The sequence below is a fragment of the Adiantum capillus-veneris genome, chromosome 1 (genome assembly GCF_014529385.1).
Source record: "Adiantum capillus-veneris isolate H3 chromosome 1, ASM1452938v2, whole genome shotgun sequence".
In the NCBI taxonomy this organism is placed as follows: Eukaryota; Viridiplantae; Streptophyta; class Polypodiopsida; order Polypodiales; family Pteridaceae; genus Adiantum; species Adiantum capillus-veneris.
This window is the reverse complement of record NC_140931.1, coordinates 135,688,915-135,709,793: the sequence shown is the minus strand read 5'-3', so window position 1 is coordinate 135,709,793 and position 20,879 is coordinate 135,688,915. Positions and strand designations below refer to the sequence as shown.

Here is a 20,879-nt window from a genome sequence, read left to right as displayed (position 1 = left end):
CACAGATTGTTAAGAAGGGAAATCCTATAGTTCTCAAGGTAAAAAACATGGTATTTTGTACTTCAAGCATGTGTCTTTTGTAAAAGAAAGTTTTATTCCTATAATGAAATATTATCTACTGAGTTGTGGCATAGGCGACTAGCCCATATGAGACTAAAGGGAATAAAAACTTAGCATATTTTGGTTTTTAGCCAGTGTTAAGGTTTATTGATTTTCTAACGTGTGAACATTGCATCTATGACAATCAAATTGGGAATGGTCATTAACCATTGAATAGAAGGTGTGTTGAGCCACTAGAGCTTGTACATAGTGACGTATGTGGTCCTATGCCGACCAAATCTTTTAGGGGGAGCTATTTGCTTTGTAACATTTATAAATAACTCTACGCAAAAGATATGGGTTTTACCCTTTGAAACATAAGGATAAGGTATTCCTTACATTTCAAAAGTTTCATGCACTTGTTAAAAATTAGCCATTCAAAAAGCTTAAGAGCTTGACAACTGCGATGGAGAATATTTTTTGAAATACACGATAAGACTTTTGCACAGGGAGGGATTCGACGACAATTTACTAGCCATATAAACCCGTCCAAAATGAAGTACATAAGCATATGAATTGCACAATTCAAAAAAGAGTTACAACTATGCTTTTCATGGAGAATTTAACACAAGGTTTTTTAGCTCAATTTATTTTGACAACAATTCACATTATCAACAGATCGCTTAGCGAATTTGTGGTCATGCAAGACACCACTATAATCATTTACGTGCCTTTGGTCGTGCAACACAAGCTTTGGCAAAGATTTCATGTTTCATTCCAAAATAACACTTCGAAATGAGGTATCACTTTATACCGGACGTGTTGGCAGATAAACGAATAGAGTTAATTTAAGTACGTACAGATAACAAACCTACGAATGCTCTTACGAAGAGTTTAACTACAAAGCTCCTTACATATTGCATAGAGTTACGAATGTGGTCCTTGTCATGCTTCACAATTGACCAAGTTTCGTACACAGTTTTGTTTTGATCCACTTAAACCACATTGATCGTTAAGTGGGAGATTATTAGGACAACCGCCAAGTGGCCGGCTAGCTGGACAACCATTAACCCATATTCATATTATACTTAAAGAAATAAGAAGTCAATGAGATATCCCTCACTACTGCACTCCACCCACATTCTATAAATCCTGCTTTCCCTCAAAAAACAAACCCCACCCCCCCCCCCCCCCCCCCCCCCCCCAACCACACATTTTCAATCATAAGCAAAAATTGTATGAGAGGGTGGCATCACCCCAACCGTGGAAATACATCAATGTACCATGATGGCTGCAAAGGCGTCTGTGCAAACTTTGTCCTTCTACACTCATACAGCGCGCTTGCAGTGAGAGAGAGAGAGAGAGAGAGAGGGGTAAGCTTCAGTCAATTGAGGAAATCAAGTCGGATTGCCCATTTTGAAGCGCCAGAACCTTAACATAACTGAAGCTTTTTTGACACCTGATTCAAAGCATTGCACTGCAACAACCGAGGTGTAAAGAGTTAATGCAACGAAACCTCGTAGAATTTCAAATTTTGAACATATCCGGAGGGTCCAATATGCCACTCCATGGCCTTTGGCAAAGCTACCATGATGGAAACCTCATAAACAAATACACGCCTATCAGCAGCTTCTTTTTCATTATTCTGCCAGGGAGATGCTCTAATGGCCACTCATTACAATACTTGATCACACAATGCAAGTGAAAAACCCTCTACACAACCGAGGTTATGAAGATGCATAAATCATGGGGCTTACTCGATATATCCCTAAGAACTTTCATGCTGCATTGAAAAGCGACTTCATTTAAGTAATTCTAGTGTGCTAGTTCATTGTTCACAATATCCGACAATCAATTCCAATGGGAAAATTTGCCAGTACAGTAAATGGTGTTTTTACTCACCAACCAGTACCTCGCATGACATTTGTACATGCATTTGACAACCCTCAATACACAGATTTCACCTCTACTAAGCTGACAGCCTTAGGTACGTGGCTGCTTAAAGGCTTTATCCTTAAGCAGCTCAAAGAATTCAACAAATCAACAGAATACAGAAGGTGATAGGACCACAGATTATCAACCAAAGCCATGTCCAACGCCTGCTGCTCTATAGCCACCTTTTGCAAGTTGCGGAAGCTTAACCCATGCAACCACCCCTGCAGTAAATGCGAATAGTGCAGCAAAGCCAAAAGCAGGCTCATTGCCACCTCCAAAAAGACCATCCCACGGACCAGCCCCCAACGCCACAATCATCTGCAAACATAATCAATGAGCACAACTCCCAACAGGTTCTACCAAAAAAACTATGCATATCAATTGTAAGGCCTGACACTGACCTGAGGTACAACAACCGCCAGATTTAAGACGCCCATGGCCAAACCTAACAAAAAATGAGTAATGGGTCATTTTCCTGACAACAATTCTACCTTCAGTATTCACGTGAGCCCAGTTTGCAAGTTACTCCTAACCAGGCTGCATGTATTACATACCTTGTCCACCTCCAGATTCCGATGCCAATTCTGCAGTGATGGAGTATGGCACACTATATGTAACCTGTAGGACAAAACCTTATCAACACATCTTTTGAGGTGAAAATTTGTCACATTTAAAAGAAAAAGAAAAGAAGTTTCTGTGAGAGCTATACCGCTAATGGTAAACCTAGTACCGCAAAAACCGCAATAGCTGCAGATTTGGCCCAATTTTCATACATGTGCTGTCCTCGGCGAGCCGCTAATGCACTGATGATGGCAGTGCTACCCATACCTATAAAGATCATGAAATTGCTTATTGCCCAGACAAGCTTTGGTCCAAAGTGCTTGCATAATGGATCGATTAAAAACGATCCAGCTGCCAGGACAATCTGCATTGCAACATCCGAGGTGTCAGAAAATATATAATGAGAGCGAACTGCTGTCTAAGATCACAGCTTGCTTACAGAATTCAAAAGTAATCCAATCGCTCCTCTCTGAACACCTTGTTGATAAGCATTAGCTTCCTCAGTATCACCTAGAGGATCGCCTTGAAAAACCTCTCGACCCATCCAATCGGTATCAAATAGAAAGAAAGGAAACCAAGAGAGCTGTAAAACACCCCATGAGCAGAAGTATGCAGCTAATGTAAGTTTAACATAAATTACATGTTTGCAAGAAGGTGAAAATGAGATCTAATTGCTTAGCTTTCAAAGTAGACAGATCATTAGTGTCCTACAAACTTGGTATACATGAAACAGTCACAGGTTTTGAAAAAGCGAGCCTTAGCAACATACAGAATGTGTCAAACGACTCAGGTAGGTGTATGCATGTGCATGTGCATGTGCCTGTGGGAATTAGTGTCTCGTGTGTGTGTGTGTGTGGATGAATTAGTGTCACCGGTAAGTATAAGTATGCATGGGAGTGTGCAGGCGCTTAGTTCTGTCTCACTTTTTTATCTTTTTTACTTTTTAACTTTTTTGGGCTAGAGCTGGCAAGCCTCCAGCCACCAGCAGGCCAGCGGGGGCAGGAAACAAGTTTCCAACTCATGCGAGTAAAAAATGGCATTTATTCCATGTCTCCTTGTTAATCACGCCATCCGGGGGTTGACGCTGATTCCCCGTACCCTTTTCGTTCCACTCACACCGGATCTGCTGTAACAAACTTGGACACTCCAAGTCAAGAATCAACCGCGACAGCACCAAATAACCACTTCAAAACAATTCACAGATCACAATAGATTTGCACTGGCCCGGCCGAGTTCCGTGCCTAGAGATATTGGCCCCAAAGACTGGCGCCCCTTTCGGTATTTCTTTTTGTATTAATCAATCATCGAAGTACAAGAGAGCGGTTAGGGTTTCACTCTCAGACTCTGCGTCCAGATGCTCTGAGAAGTGAGGCCCTCACCACTAATTTAAAGGTTACAAGGGATGCCCAAAAACAGAGCCCCAAAAGCTCTTAAAATCAAAAGCATCAATTCTCTCTCTCTTAGAGAGTCTTTTCTCTTTTTTTTTTTTTTTAAAAAGCAAAAGCAAAAAAATTCGCATCGCTCATCATTTTCCAAAATAAAAAATTAAAAAATATATATATATATATATATATATTTTTATAATAATAATCCGTCTCCGCGATTTCCGGAATTTAGGGTTTTTGGCAAAAATTAGGGTTTGCAGGAATTTTAGGGTTTCTGGCAGAAATTAGGGTTTCTGCTGTCCGCCACGTCATCACTTTGTGACATCTGCCCTGGTACTTCGGGATTCTCACCCAGTAGAAAAAGGCCCCCATCCAGCAGATGTCCCATGCCCAAGGGGGCGTCGGCTTAGCACTTGGGAAAACTATATGAGAATTTAGGAATGATTAAATCCCCTCCTCTTCCTAAAATCCAAGAAAAATAATGTGTAAGCTCAACAACTCTGCATGGCTCTCTCCTTCCTTCAAATGGTTGTCTCTTATGCTGGAAAGCCATCTTTTCCTTTGTCAAATCTAAGTCATCAGAAAGTCTAAAAAGTCAAGACACTCACACTTGAACCACTCCAATCTCCATCATCCACCAACCTTCAAAATGGGTGCAAACAGACATGGAACAGACAATAACTGCAACTAAACTTCAAATGATATCGGAACTAAAGAAGGAGATGAACTCATAGCTGGTGGTGTTCCTGTCCACATGGTTCATGTGGTGGCTACCTTTCAGAAGCTGTTCTCTTCATTAGTGATCATACTCCCTGCACATACAGATTTCATACCCCTAAACCTAGGGCTACATTCCTTTCATGATACCCCTTCCCCACCTTTGTTTACAAACACCATCCTCGTCTAACAGCTGAGGGATTTTCTCTAGTAGCAGTTTCATTTTGTACCTATTGTCATTTTCCTAGATATCAAGAGGACACACCCATGTCCTCCTCCTCCATCCACTTCGCATCCAATGCAGGATAGTTCTTGAATTTAACCAAGAACCGCCTTATCACTTTACCCTTAATCTTTCTTTCTTTCTTTATTATGTGCCAATATCTGTTCTAGAACAAGGATCTCCTCGTTTACTTCCACTTCAGGTTGCTCATCAGGCTCCCCATCTTCGGGCACATCGCCTTTAAAAGGCTTCAAGAGACTCACATGAAAAGCATTGTGAATCCTCCAAGTGTCAGGCAGCTTCAGTCAGAAGGAGACATCATTTATCTTTTCAGAGATCTGGAAAGATCCGTAGTATCGCATACTAAGCTTTCCAAAAAGCCTCTCCTTTCCCTTTTTCTTTCTCAGGTGTGCCTTCTCAAAACGTAAGAGCACCCAATCGTTCCCCTTCAATTTCAAATCGCGACGATGGCGATTTGCTGCCTTTTTCTATCTTTCTTGAGATTTCTGCAAAGCCTCGCGGACCTTGGCAAAATCCGTGTCCAAGTCACGCGTGTACTCATCGGCTTCAAAAATCTTATCTTTCATGCTTAGGAAGGGTGGCACCTTCGTAGCACCTTCAATAATCTCAAATGGCGCCTTCCTCGTCGAAGAGTGTATCGTGTTATTGTAGGCAAATTCCACCAAAGGTAAATACTTTTCCCATTGAGTCTTCTGATCCGAGATGTAAGACTTCAATAAATCTAGTACCACTGAATTAGCAATCTCTGGTTACCCGTCAGTCTGCGGGTGGAAAGATGACGAGGACTGCAACCACGTGCCAATGTTCTCCCAAATAGCCTTCCAAAACAAACTCGTGAATGTTGTCGGAAACAATCGTCTTGGGCATGCCATGTAATCCTGGGCCACAAACAATCTCGCTAAGTGATCCGGCTTGACTGTTTTCTTCACTGGAATGAAATGAGCTTGCTTGCTAAATCTGTCAATAATAATCCAGATACCATGGTGACCACTCTGTGCTCTTGGGAGATCAAAAATGAAATCCATTGCAATACTTTCCCAGGGGCAGGTGGGTATGGGTAAAGGCTGTAACAATCCCTGTGCTTTATGCATGTCAAACTTGACCTTCTTGCATACCAAGCAACTGCGCACAAACTCGTCCACATCCTTCTTGAGTCTCGGCCAATAGAATATCTCTCTACCCCTTTCAAGGTGGTAGCAATACCGTGGTGACCCATAAAAGATGGACAGTGGCATTTGGTCATAACCTTTTCCCTCAACGGCTGTGTAACGCACAACATGGTTTTCCTCATCAAGTAGCCATCCCTAATAAAATATCCCGCTACTATCTCCCCATTCCGTATTCGGGCGAAAATATCTGCAAAATTTGTATATGTGGCATACTGATCGACCAGAACCAACGGCTTCCGAGACAAAGCATCCACCACCAAATTCTTGTCCCTGCACATGGACAATTTGGAAGTAAAACTGTGACAAGATGTTCGCCCACCGCATCTGCTTTTCCGATAGCTGCTTCTGTGACAAGAAGTAATATAAACTATGACGGTCTGTGAAGACAGTAAAATCCGCTCCAAGTAGGTAATATCGCCACTGAGTAAGAGCATGGATAACCGCCAAAAGCTCTTTCTCATAAATCTGTGCTGTCAATTCCGGCCTTGAGAACAATCAGCTCTCGTAGGCAATGACATGGCCTTCTTGCATTGAGACCGCACCCAGACTCCGACCACAAGCATCACAATATACTTCAAATGACTTCTGCAAGTCCGGCAAAGTCAAAACTGGTCCTGTAGTCAATTTCTCTTTCAATGTCTGAAAGGCAGTCACCTCTATGGGTCCCCATGAGAAAGGGACTCCTTTCTGTGTCAAGATATGCAAAGGGGAAGCAGCCTTTGCAAACTTTCTAATGAACCACCTGTAGTACGAACACAAGCCCAAGAAGCTTCTAACTTCATGGACATTCTTCAAATCGGGCAAATCACAGATAGTCTCTATCTTGGCCGAGTCCATCCGCACTCCTGCTGCTGAGACAATGTGTCCCAGAAAGTGTATGTCTAGTAGGAAAAATTCACTTTTCTTCGCATTAATCACCAACTTGTGATCTCGTAATGCCTGAAAGACCTGAAGCAGATGTTCTCTATGTTCTACCTCATCCTTGGAGAAAACAATGATGTCGTCAAAGAAAGTGCCAACAAATAGTCTGTACTCTCAAAAAATCCTGTCCATCATCCGGTTAAATGTCGTAGGAGTATCGGTTAGGCCAAAAGGCATCACCAAAAACTCAAATAACCCAAAAGCCATCCAAAAAGCTGTCTTATAGACCTCTCCCGGTGCGATTCGGATCTGATGATATCCGCTCTCCAAGTCGATCCTATCGAAGCATCGCTATATCAAGAAAACGTGTCAAATTTAATTGACTGTCTACCTTCCTTAAACTCTCGAACTTTCTTGCTTTTATCTTCCAGAAAGTCATACTGATTGCCTTTATAAAAATTCTTCTTCTTTGCATAAAAGCTGTTATCGTCAGAGTCCGAACTATTCGAAGACGAGTCCTCTATAGCACTGTCAACAACTGGGCGAAATTTAGACTCCTTAGCCTTTTTCTCGCCCTTTCCGAAGTTTTGCTTTTTGCTTCGCTTTTTCCCTTTTTTGTCTTCTTCGCTCGAGTCAGAGGAGCTAGAAGAACTCTCAGAAGAAGAAGAAGAAGAGTTGAGTACTCCTTCAAATCGAACACGCTACTTCTGCTTTCTTGCTAATGCAAATGTAGACTGACGACCCAGATAACCCGGGAAGTCAATTCCTTTCTTCTGCTTTTTTGTCGTGCTTTTCTGCTTTGTTCTGTGCGTCAAAAAGCTGAGAAATTCGTGCATCAACCACCTCTTCTAATTCTTGCTCTGTATACATCCTTGGAGTAGGAGGTTTCTTGAGTGCCAGTTTTGAGGGGTGGTTCTATGGTTTGCCGCCACCTCGTCGAAGGAGGTCTGGCTCATAAATTTTGCAAATTTCGGGTCCTTCGCCAAATCTAGCATGATCTTTGTTGCATCGTCGATCAATCGTTGACGCTCCATCTCTTCAAGCTCCACCTGAGTAGGCCGAGGTGGGCCGTACTCGCGTGAATCTTCTCCGTGATCTCTTCCCGCATCTCCAGATGCAGAGGAAGTCGACTGATCTCTGTCTGAAGCCATAAGTGCCGCGTAAAAGGATCGAATTTTCCGATAGAAGAGAAATCGGCCGCGCTCTGATACCATTGTAACAGACTTGGACACTTTAAGTAAGGATTCTACCGCAACACGACATGAATTCACTTCAAAACAGTTCACAGTTTACAATTGATTCGACACGGCCCGACGGAGTTCCGTGCCTAGAGATATTGGCCCCATAGACTGGCGCCGCTTTTGGTATTTCTTTTTGTATTAATCTGTTGCCAAAGTACAATAGAGTGGTTGGGTCTCACTCTCAGACTCTGCGTCCGAATGCTCTAAGAAGTGAGAGACCAACTCCACTTATAAAGAGTTACAAGGGATGCCAAAAGCAGAGGCCTAAAAGTTGAAAACTCAAAAGCACTTTTTAAAAATAAAGCTCGCTCTCTCTCTCTCTCTCTCTCTCTCTCTCTCTCTCTCTCTCTCTCTCTCTCTCTCTCTCTCTCTAAATTGCGTAAGATATAGCAAGTCCAAAAAGAGGCGTAGGATTTTTCCAGCCCCTGGCGTAGAAAAACAGCCCACGCAAAAAGCCTGCATTCCGTACATAATGTGCCACGTCAACAACCTCCGCAACCCTATACAGACCCACGTTTTCCGGCATTGCCTGCATTTCCGGGAGCTCCCACAAGGGAACATGTGTGTGTATGAGTGTACCGAGCAGCCATGTCACCAATTTGTGACAGAATGCATTGTGAATCTTCCAAGTATCGGACAGATTGAGTTCAAATCTTTTCTTTTATCTGGAAAGGGCCATAATACCTCATGCTAAGCTTTGAAAAAAGCCACTCCTTTCTCTTTCGTTTTCTTAGGCGTGCCTTCTCAAAACGTAAGAGCACCCAATCGTCTTCCTTTGATTTTAAATCTCGTCGATGTCGATCTGCTATCTTCTTATGTCGTTCTTGAGATTTCGCTAAAGCCTCCCGAACCTTGGCAAAAGCAGTGTCGATGTCCCTAGTGTACTAGTCGGCTTCAAAAATCTTGTCTTTATTGCTAAGGAAGGGTGGAACCTTCGGAGCACCTTCAATTATCTCAAATGACGCCTTCCCCATCGAGGAGTGAACCGTGCTATTTATTGTAGGCAAATTCCACCAAAGGCAAATATTTTTCCCATTGAGTCTTCTAATCCGAGATGTAAGACTTCAATAAATCCAAAACTATTGAATTGGCTCTCTCGCATTGTCCATCTATCTGCAGGTGGAATGATGACGAGAACAGCAACCGTGTGCCAATGTTCTCCCAAATAGCCCTCCGAAACAAACTCGTAAATTGAAGATCTCTGCTGGAGACGATGGTCTCAGGCATGCCATGTGACCGAAATATCTGAGCAATGGAAAGTCTCGCTGAACTGGCTTGCTAAATCTGTCAATGACAGTCCAAATACCGTCGTCGTGTCTTGGGGAGATCAAAGATGAAATCCATAGCAATGCTTTCCCAGGGGCAGGTGGGAATGGGTAAAGGTTGTAGTAGTCCCTATGTCTTATGCCTGTCAAACTTGACCTTTTGACATACTAAACAATTGCGAATAAAGTCGTCACCATCCTTTTTGAGTCTCGGCTAATAGAAGTAACGCTCCACAAATGTAGGAATCTAACATCCCAAGGTGTGCAAGTACATTAAACAAACTATTGAGGAGTAAAGAAAGAATGATCAAATCCGTAGGAATCTAACATCCATGCTGTGCAAGTACATTAAACAAAATAACAGGAAAGTAGAAACATAAACACATACCCAACAAAGTGCCATAACCATAAGCACGCTTTTCATTTCAGGAGGTAGTTGTCTGATGCTAGTGAGAAGGTTCACTAGGATAGCTCCAGGTCCAACACCAAGATTCTCCCCCTCTTCGTGGTCTGATGCCTGTTGAAATTGAACCCTTCCATTTACGTCACCATCATGTGTATCATGGTCGAGCTCAACAGATAGTCGGACACCTTGCATTTCTACTGACTTTTCTTGCTCACTGAAAAGCAATGGAGAAGCATCCTCCACACGTCTAGACTTGCTGCTGACAAGAGGAATTTCCTTGGCAAAAGAAACTGTAATCAAGGTGCACAACAGTAAAAATACCTGTTCAACGAGCAAAGTCCACATCATTAAACAACTCAACAGGAAGAGCTGCATGATAACAAGAATATAGAGTTCTGTTTCTTACAACTGCTACAAGAAAAGCTGCCTTCAGGTTCCCACAAGATATACAACAGGCCTGAGTTATAACAAAGGGAAACACTCTGCATTTTTGGACCGAGATAAATATCAAAAAGGAAAAATTATGGCTGCAAATTTATGCCTAAGCAGCATGCAAAAGTGCAGTTATACCTGTACCAGCTACCACTTGCTCCAGTAGAGAACCCTATAATGTTACCGATGGCCATCCACAAACAAAAAATTGCATTTGCTGTATCCCGTTGCTCTGGACCTGCACTGAGAAGAGAAGTTGATTGCATAGTCAAAGCCAAAAAAAGTTTCTCAAGAAGGGTATCATTAAAAATCTACCTGCAAGATCTGCTAGCAGTGCACGTGCGGGACCCTGCAAAACCATAGGCCAAACTAAAAACAAAATTGAGTTTCAAAATAAACCAATGAATACACTAAAACATTTGAAATCCACCTGCACAGTGTTGTTAGCAAGGTCCAAAAGCCAGAATCCAATAATAAAGACTCCTGCAGCCCGAGGTCGTTTCACTGGATAACTGAATACGACAACTATTAGCAATTATGTATTGAAAGTGTGTTAGTACAAGCGAAAAGAGGTACTTGAACCACTTTGAAAAGCACCGACTCGCAATTTTTGTGGCTATCTCCCAAAAAATAGCCAATATCTGCAGCAAAGCCTATAATGGTCACCTGATTTTTCAACAAAAAAAAAAATCAGCTGGCATCACAAACTTAACAAAACCGTGCAAACCAGAAAAATACAAACCATGGATATGCGGTGAACAAACCATGGATACACTCACCGCAAAACAGATTAATAAAGCTCCACCAAGAATAAATGGGCGCCTTCGACCCAATCTTAACGTGCACTTGTCACTCCAAACCCCAATACAAGGTTGCACCTTTATTCAACAACATGAAATATCATGCATTTGTTATAAATATCAAGTAAATATCAAAGGATGTGAGAAATCTTACCACAAAGCCTGTAATTGGACCACATAGCCATATGAATGAGGTAAACGCATGTTCTATGCCTAATGTCTGCTAAGAATACATTCACCACACAAAATGTAAGAACAAAGCAATTATAATTTCTGAAACACCAGTGAGCCATCAGGTAACATCCGTTTTGAGTAATTAACATTTGAAGCATGCATGCAACACAAATAATGCTAGATGAGCCCTACATAAGGTCTTTTACACACACAGAATTACTGCTATTAGATTAAGCAGCCTGGTGAATGAGAGAGCACGCTTGCTTATGCACCCAAAAATAATATCGTGCTTCCTAGAGCCCAACTATCTACATTTTGTACGTCATGCACGTAGATGGTACGGGCCCTGCAGAGCTTTTGCGACGCGGATCTCTTGATCTGTGATAAATTACAATGGTTGCATGAAAGAACATAATTAAAAAGCATAATTTTGTACTTTAATCTGAACAAGGATGCGTGCAAAAACTAAAAGGAAGACGTCAAAATGAACCTGGATGTAAGGAGTGAGAAGAGAAAGCTGAAGAGCCCATCCGAATTGGACGCCTGCAGCAACAATAGAGGAGAGGGCAAGGGTGAGGAGTGGTGTGCTGCGAGGAGAGACGGTGGCATAGCCATTCGAATGTCGCCTGCTTTCTGAAGGGTAAGAGTCAGGCAATGGCAAGGGATCCGAGAAAGCTGGCAGATCGGGAGATCCTGCAGAACGAAAAATAGGGTTCTGCTTCTGTGAAACCATAGCCTACCCACATGCGGCAATGGTCTGCGGTGGTGACGACCAGCTCCAAACGGACGGGAGCTATAAGCTTCTTAATTTGCGGGCTGTCGGCTATGGCTACCCAACTCTGATTGCAGAAAGAAACAGCGGCTCTCAAGCCCTTTTCAGGGGACCAAAGGAAAATGCAACGTGGCATTCATAGATACTTCCACGTGGAATTTTGACTCCGATTTTAGCAGCTATTAAAGCTACTATATATAACATTGGCCTTTAACAATAACGAGTGAGTGACCCGTCCTCCTCACAAAAAAAAGAGAGAAAGGGGGGGGGGGGGGGGGGGGGGGGGGGGGGGTGTTGAGCTCTTAACCGTTTTTTGGTGGCTCACCATCGTTTATTATACAGAGGGATACCTCGACGTCGATTTTTGACTCCTGTTTTTAGCAACTATTATATTACATTGGCCTTTAACAATAACGAGTGTGTGACCCGTCCTCTAAACAAAAGAGAGAGAGGGGAAGAGAGAGAGAGCTCTCAATCTTTTTTTTGGTGGCTCACATTGTTTGGTATATAGAGAGATATTAGGGCACCCAAATCTTTGACAACCCAAACTTGCAAATTTTTAAGCAAACAATCTATACTTACTCTTTACTAAAGAGCTTGAGAAAAGCTTTTAAGTGCTCAATGCTTCAAACAATCTATACTTACTCTTTACTAAAGAGCTTGAGAAAAGCTTTTAAGCGCTCAATGCTTCCACGCGTCATGCGTTGGACTCTCCCTTTCAAACGTAGATAGCACCGCCAAAATTGGCTCGCCCTTCTAGTCTTGCACGTGTGTTTTTCCCCACTTGCAACGCTCAGTGAGATCAACATCAGTCGCCGCAATGGTGGGACACAAGTCGGTTGGTCTCGTTTATCATCTTGACGTGAGAACACAAAATAGAGTATTTTTTATATGGTTTTCATTATCTTTGACAAATATGATGCATGTATTCTTGCTCCAAGTATTGTTTACAGGCTTTTGACCATTTGATGTTGGATTTGCACCGCTTTGCAATTAGTCATGGTTTATTTATCGCATATTTGTTAGAACACATTTTTGTCAAATGATAATATGGTTCTTAATTCAAGTCGTCAATTGTTTATGCATATGTATATTTTTGGAGATATATATGTATATGCCTTGCCATTGTACTTGTACATTGTGGTTGCATTTTTTATGTGCATTGCAATTGATAGTTGACTATTTGAACAAAGTAAAGTCATCAAACTTTTGAGGATTAACTGTTTATGGTCAGATTTGGTTTGTATGGAAAGATTTGACATACGTTGCTATGGTTATGGTTATTATTTTTTGAACCGAATTATCACCAAGCTTTTGAGAATGTTAGTATGGTCGCATGATGTTACAGTCTTTACCTTCTGATTGATTTGAAAGAGGAGTTTGTGGGTACCGGCTAACAAAATGTTTATGGCTTGTTTCTTTCACGATGTCATAAGTATCAAGTTAGTTGTGAGAGAAAAAGTTATAGATCGCTCAGTTTTTTTGGGCAAAGTGTGGGTTCTTTGCTAGCTATTGAAAATGGTTGTCAATAAGTCATTTGTAAAAGTTGTAGCAAAAAAACCTACACTCTTTTCAAAAAAAAAGTTTTTTTTTTTTTTTTTTGCGGTTGTTAAGGCGGTTACGCCGCTAGCGGAAGCTAAATAGCGAGAACTCAACCAACAACAGAATTTGTCAGACGAGGACGGAGCTTGACCCGCAGGCGCATGGAAACAACTAGGTGGGTGTCAAATCACCTACTCGACCTTCTAATGACAATCACTACTAAGGAAATCAAATCTAAGTTCTAAAATACGCAAGTGACTGAAATCCGTACTACGAACGAATGCTATACGAAACAAGATCTAGAATCATTGAATCGATCTCAAACTCAAGGGGAAGTCTATACACTAGGTAAGAACAACACCCTAAAGACTTGAACTGCAAACTCAACCTATAACCACTCCGTGCGGTAAACGCGTATGAAGACAGGCCGAAATATACAGGTGACCGAAACTTGACCCCGATGGTACTAATGTGTAGCTCTACTCATTGTGGTTCTATAGATATGTTGCACGCTCAATTCCGACACACGAGTTGGAAGAAAACTCACACCAAAGCTCGTAGGAACTTACCACACATAGAAGCCGATAGCGCGCACTCTTGGTATCTGTGCGTAGCTCTCGCCGTTGCTAACACAATGGCGGTGTCGCTTCTCCAATGGCGGCTCCGAAGCTCGCGTAGCAAGTAGATAAGACTCTCTCTCTCTCTCTCTCTCTCTCTCTCTCTCTCTCTCTCTCTCTCTCTCTCTCTCTCTCTCTCTCTCTCTCTCTCAGACACAGTCACGGCGCTCAAAAACTCACTTTGATTAATAATCTCCTCCTTTAGGTTACAAAAACTTTGGCTTATATACCTCAGCCTTGGAGGTGAGAACATCTCTAACTAATTACATCAGCAAGTGAAATTACTTCGGGATTACAAGCTGGAAACTCAATTGAGTCCCGTTACTTAATGAATGGCTCAAATCAAAATTAATGTCGGAAAGACATTTATTACAATCAATGGTTACAAAATGATGAGTGTGAGCAAAAATATGGGTGTGATCCTCTGCTGGCTCAACACTCCCCCCCCCCCCCCCCCCCCCCTCGCGTTCATGTCGTCCCTGACATGACTTTTATGCTTGGTCAATAAAGTCCTGTCGTCTTGAGCATCTGCAAATGTGATTCGTATCGTAGGTTGCCGATGGTCAAGGTTGGGCCGAATATTTTGCTTTCGTGGGTGAAAAAGCCGGTGTAGAAAGCTTCTTCGAATGTTTGCATGTGGAAGCTAGGCAAAAACATAATCCTTTGGTATAGGAGGTGCAACACTTTTGGAGAAGGCTGCAATGAAAGATCGTACATCATATCAGACACCGTGTCGGCCGTCGATAGTAGACTCGAGGTCGTGGCTTTATCTGGCGCGAACACTTCAATGCAAGCTAAGAGAGTCCTGCAGATTTTCTTGAGCATCTGACATGAAAGGTCAGGAGAGCCAGTAAAGAGCTTGATGGTGCCCGTTAGGGTTTTCACCATGTAGGCTTTACCTATTCTCTCTCCTGCCTTTGGTCCTGGCATCCTGGGATAATTACGCTAATTTGGCTTCTTTTCTGCAATCCTGCCATGCTCTTTCCAGTTTCTGACTCTTGGCACCGGGCAGAAGGTTGCATCCTCCCGGATCTCCTTTGGTGACTCCACCAAGTAAATGAGGTAGGCTGGGTATTTGTTCAGCCAACCTTTCCTCCATCTAGGTTGTGAATCTACTATCTTCTTTGATTGTTCCTCCTTTGTGATGTCGCCTTCGTAAAGAGCGACATACTGCTCTCCTTCTAGTCTCTTTTTCGTCTTTAGCACTTCAAATTTCATCAAAGGGAAAGGCAGACTGGGTTGCATCCACTGTTCATGGAGCACTTTTGTGTCTAGTCCCTGAAGTCTAATGGAGATTAGGAGTCTCCTCTCCCATTCCATTTCCGCCTTGGCACTCTCCTCTGCTGACTTTTCTATTTGGTCATGGAGCCTTTGTTCTTCTTCTTCAGAGATTCTTGAAGTCGAGGCCACCTCTTGAGCTGGGGCTGGATCTTCAATTGTGGTTGCCTCTCCAGTTTCTGGTAGCTCTATGGCTGCTCCACCTGATTCTTCGTGTGGTGTCTCTGTCTCTCTTCTTTGTTGCTCTTGTAGATCTTGGAGCTGTTTGCGGAGGGCCTCATTCTCTGTCCGTAGTGTTTGATTTTCTAATGTGAGCCTCTCCTCTGCGGCCAATGATCCCTCCGCAATGTGCAACCTTTGCACTTGCTCTAATCTTAGCTCTCTTTGTAAGCTTCGGACCTGGTCTTCCAAAACTGGTACGATAGCTCCCTCTTGTTCGGTTCTTGCTCTGCTAGCTCTAGGGGTAGACCTGAGTCTAGTGATTGTTCTTTCTTGGAGCTCGACTCTTTCCCTTAGCTCAATGAGCTCATCCTTAGCCGCCTCCAACTCATCCTCTATCCGCTCCCTTGCTTCCTGTGCACTTGTTACTTCTCTTGAAGCCTCGGCTAGTTGGAGTATCAAGCCGTCTCTCTCGTTTTCCGCGTCATAGAGTGATGCTTTATGACTTTCAGATTCAATCATAGCATTCTCTAAATTTCTCTGCAACTCCGCTTCCCTTTGTTTGGCTGTCTCAATCTCTACTTCCTTTGCCTTGGACCTTTCTTTTATCTTGCTGAGCAGTTCATGCACCATGTGCATGTCTTTTTCATCATCATCTGTCAACTCTAAAGCTCTTTCCGCCACCACCTCCACTGGCTTTGGCTCTTCTAGTACTTTCGGTTCGTCCAGTTTCTCTTCACTTTCTTTTTTACTCTTTGTCTTTTTCTCCGTCCCTCTCCGTTCATCTTGTTTTTGTAGGGTGATCCCATAAACTGCCTCAAGGGCCTCTTCTTCGGTGTATCCTATCTCTACCAGATCCTCATAATCATTTCTCTTTTGCTGAACTGGATCTATCTTCTTTTCTTTGGTCTCGGCTTCTGTATGATGTCTTTTGTGTCAAAATGGTGCTTTTTGGTTCCAGATAGCTTGTAGATGTGTTTAACAACAATCCTACAAAGTTTCAATGAGTTTGGAGTTATTTTGACAAAATTAGGACCAAAAATCAATTTTATGGCCTACTTTGCGTCTTTTTGGTTTTCCTTGGGTTTTCTAACTCCAATTCTCATGATACTTGGTTCATAGGATGTGATTAACATGTGGAATGAGGCTATGCACTCAAATGTTGAAATGGATGTGAAATTCATGCTGTGAGACATCATACGCGTATGATGTCTTTTCTTGAAATGTTGGTCTTTTTGTGCAAAGAATGCTTTGTGCTAGTGCCCTAAGCCCTGCTAACTAGTTTTCAACTTAAATAGTCATCAATTTAGCTAAAAAGCCCCCTTATAGGCATTTCAGTCTCCGAAGTCGTCTTTTTGCCTTGGAGTTGAATTTCTTCAACTTTTTTTCTCGAGAGTTGCATTTCCAGCTTATTGGATATGTTGTGAAGCCATCTATTTGGTTGAACTTGACTTTGGCTCCCCGTTCTCCATCTTTCTCCTTTTGGTTGCCCAAAAGCGTCTTTTTCACCATCGGTAAGTGAATCAACTTTCTTTTGGGTTTTGCTTGCAAACATAAGTCATCGATAGTTACTTGAAGCTGCTTGTGAAGTTTCATTTCATTCGGTCGTCAATTTCAGCCGTTATGCCAAAATGACGCTTTGTGTGTTCGCAGCCAAATCGGTTGTTCCGACCTACTTTTTGTGATTCAAACTTGGAGATATTCTATGGTTGCATTGTCCTTGATGTGGTTGAACTTCCTGTGAAGTTTCGTGTTGTTTCGACAACTTTTTCCTGTTTGCCTCTTGCAGGCTCTGTTGACCTAGGGTTTTTCCAGTCGTTCTTTCTCGAGCTTTGAGTGTTAGAAACCCATCTTCTGTACTAGGGTAACCCACCTATAAGTTCTTGCAAGGTTTGGTTAGGTGGTTGTGCCACTACCTAGCATTCTACCTCATTCCCCGTCTGCTCTTGTTTCTTGGTTTTGGTCAGTTTTCGCGACAAAAGTTAATGATAAGCATCAAAAGCTTATGGCAACGAGTCTACCTCTCATGTCTGGTGTCCTCTGAGCTCTCGTGGAAGTCGTAGAAGGTCGTAGAAGATCTGTGCTCCTGTGGCTCTCTGCTCTTCTCTAAGAAGGTAATAGTGTGAATAAGCTTGAAAGTGATGTGAAAAATACTTGACTTCGGACTTCCCGGTTCACTTACCACCAAATTTGTCATGTGCTCCTATCTCGTTGTGAGATACGTTTTAGGATCTGAAATTTCCCAAATCGGACTCCGTTTGACCTGTTTTCTTAGAATTCCGTCCACTTGCCAAAATTCTGCCGTTTCGGACTTTCCGCAACTTTTTCAGAATTGTACCCAATTTTTACCATGGGTTGCCCTTGTCATTAGGACCATCACCGTCTATTCTTTTCTTTTTTCCGATCTCATTTCACTTGCTTTTTTTATTTTTCTTTTACTTTTATTAAGAAAATCATAAAAAATAAAGGAAAATAGCAAATTGAAGCCAAAAAATTCCAAACATACACAATAAATAGCTGGTAACCCTGTGTATATGAATATACACTTATTTGTGATTTTTGGACTTGGATTACCACTTTTTTCCACCTTTTAGCTCCAAAAACACTCTTATTTAGTGATATTTACACGTCTAGAGACCCAAATTCATCATTTGATCTCTTTTTGTTGCAAAACAAGGTATATAAGGGCATAAATATTATCAATATCCGCAATCAAACATAAAAATAACAAAATCATGTAAGACACTGCCCTTGTAATATTATTATTTTTTTTGTCGCTTGTAGCTGCTTTGTAGCTCCTGTATACCTGTATACCTCCCCCCCTCCTAGTCTGAGTCCTCCCGGACAACTATGAAGAGTCTGTGGGCGAAGCATTGTAGTTGTTTGGGTCATAAGTTCCCAATGCAATTGTAGAGCGATGATACAACAGTCTTTCCACTAAAGCTGCTCTTTGTTTGATTGAAGGATTGGTGGTCGGGTTTTGGGTTGGTTTTGGCACTTCGGTAGTAGAATCAGTAGATGGATTCTTCTTTACCTTGTTGTTCTTTTTCACAATCCAAATCTGCTTCCGCTTCGCTTGTGCTTGCCACAAACTCTTTGCGACCAAAACCTGCTTTGTTCTTTGTGTTGATTTCCTCGCCTTGAAATACCTAGGATTTTCCATGGATTGTACTGAAGGGAGTTCCTGTTTACAAATCCTTGGGATCCAAATTTGCTTGCTATAGCTTTGTGCCGTCATGAACTTCTTTGGAATCCAGATCTGTTTCACTGTCCTTGATTGTCTGGAATCACTCTTTTGTCTGGTATTGAAGACTCTGTTTTCCACCTTTGTGTTCTCTGGCACAACCTTTTTTGGTCTCCATACCAACTTTGACTCCGTTTTTTCCCAAGGTTGAGCTGTTATATTATTGCTTGTCTTCCTTATCCAATGTTGAGAGTTCCTCGTCGAAGAGCAATCCAGTTGTATAGAAACTTTTGGTTGCCATTGCTTCTTCTTTTTCTCTGGTTGTTGTTTACCTTTGTTCTTGGATTCTTCCTTTGGAGTTGGCACTGCTCCTTTGGTGAACTTAACTGATTGACTTTCACCTTCGTATTTGATAAGTACTGATTTAGAACTCCAGTCAATCATTGCATTGTATTGCTTCTGCCATGGTTGTCCTAGCAATAATGGATGTTGTGTAGCTTGGTCTTCAACCACGTAAAACATATGAGGATACACATACTGGTTAATCTGTATATGTAAAACTGTTCATCCGACAGTTTTGATTGAATTCTCAGAGTAACTCTTTAACTCTTGCTTGGCAGTTTGTAATTTAGTGTCATTTGTCAATTGTCTATACAAACTGAGTGAAAGTAGGTTAGTTTGAGCTCCTGAATCCAATAGTGCTCTGGCATTGATTTGGTTGGTTCCTACTTTGCATTCAATGATGGGTTCTTCTTTGTCATTATCCATTTCTGTCATACTGACTGCGTTTATTCGTATTGCTCCTTCATTGCGCTGTTTCTGACGCAGTAGTCTTCTTTTCTCCATTCTTTCCTTCGCCTCGGCTTGCCCTTCCTCCACAATCTTTTTCTTTTTTTGGACACACATCTTTTCTTGATGTATTTTGAGAAGCATGTCTTGGGTTAGCGGCAAAAGATACTTTTTCACTCTGCATCCACTAATCCAATTGGGCATTTCTTCTCCGTCTAATGTAGCAAGCTTGACGGCTCCACTTGGTGATAGATCTTTAATCACCAAAGGTCCCATCCCTCGCTTTTTAAGCTTCTTAGCATGCTGTTTCAGAGTGTAAACTAGGACATGGTCCCCAACCTTAAACTCTTTAGTCCGCACATGCTTATCAAAAAATTCCTTTTGTCGCCTTTTTTTAGCGTAGATAGAAGCTACCGCTTTTAGGCGAAGCTCGTCTAGCTTTTCCAGGTCATCTATTCCATCAGAAAGCTCGTGCCCTGTCCACTCTAGATCCTTAGCCACCCTTAAGGTTGAAATCAAGAATTCTATTGGTAGGATAGCATTTATCCCAAAAACCATGTTATATGGGGTCGTTCCTATTGATGTTTTATATGCTACCCTATATGCCCATAATGTTGAATGCAACTTCTGGTCCCAGTCAGTTCTCGACTCAGATACAATCTTCGTAAGGACCGTGCATATGGTTTTGTTTGTTGCTTCAGCTTGTCCGTTTGCTTGTGGATGATACGGGGCTGATTTCCTATGGATTACCATGAATTCATCTAAAAGGATCTCTATCTCCGCTATAGCTCACAGGCACTATGTCCTTGAACTCACTAGGTCTATCTTCTATCTTTACACAATAGCGGTCCATTCCATCTTTGTAGATCTTGGCACCTTGCTCATTGTCGTACTGGTATTTTATGAACAATAGCTTCATTGTGGCGGAAGGGTTTGATGGTCCTGCTGCCATATTTTCTCTGTTGTTCAGGTTCAAGTGTTTCAAGTGTTCGGTGAAAATCTCGTAAGATCTCTCCGAAGAAGTATCAGAAACACTTTCTTCAAAGATCGGCTCTAATGGTTGCACCCAACTTTGGTTTACACTTCCCTCGGTTGATATGACACTTGCTTGTTCCCCTTGTTTTGGTTGGTTATTCTGGAGATTCCTGCCCGATCTCAAATTCATCAATTCTGTCATAATAATCAATATCTAATTCTCCTAAATGATTTTCTCATATTAAACTGATCATTTAATGTGGGGAAGTGCCAAGGGAGAAAAAGCTAGAATATTGGTTAAGCTAGCAGACCGGCCACAGTAGGGATCCAAAGG

At 42.1% G+C, this 20,879-nt stretch overlaps 1 protein-coding gene across 1 annotated transcript; it reads right to left on the bottom strand.

The window, feature by feature from the left end:
- Positions 1–1,823: 1,823 nt before the first annotated feature.
- LOC147465624 (sucrose transport protein SUC3-like) lies at positions 1,824–12,087 on the bottom strand. The gene is made up of 14 exons (XM_086520971.1): positions 11,720–12,087; positions 11,210–11,275; positions 11,035–11,133; positions 10,857–10,921; positions 10,686–10,767; positions 10,571–10,604; positions 10,394–10,493; positions 10,230–10,305; positions 9,806–10,144; positions 2,975–3,118; positions 2,684–2,899; positions 2,529–2,592; positions 2,376–2,419; positions 1,824–2,292 (listed from the first exon to the last, which is right to left on the bottom strand). The coding sequence occupies exons 1-14, from the start codon at positions 11,960–11,962 to the stop codon at positions 2,116–2,118; spliced, it is 1,749 nt and encodes a 582-aa protein (XP_086377097.1). The 5' UTR covers positions 11,963–12,087; the 3' UTR covers positions 1,824–2,115.
- Positions 12,088–20,879: the final 8,792 nt, after the last annotated feature.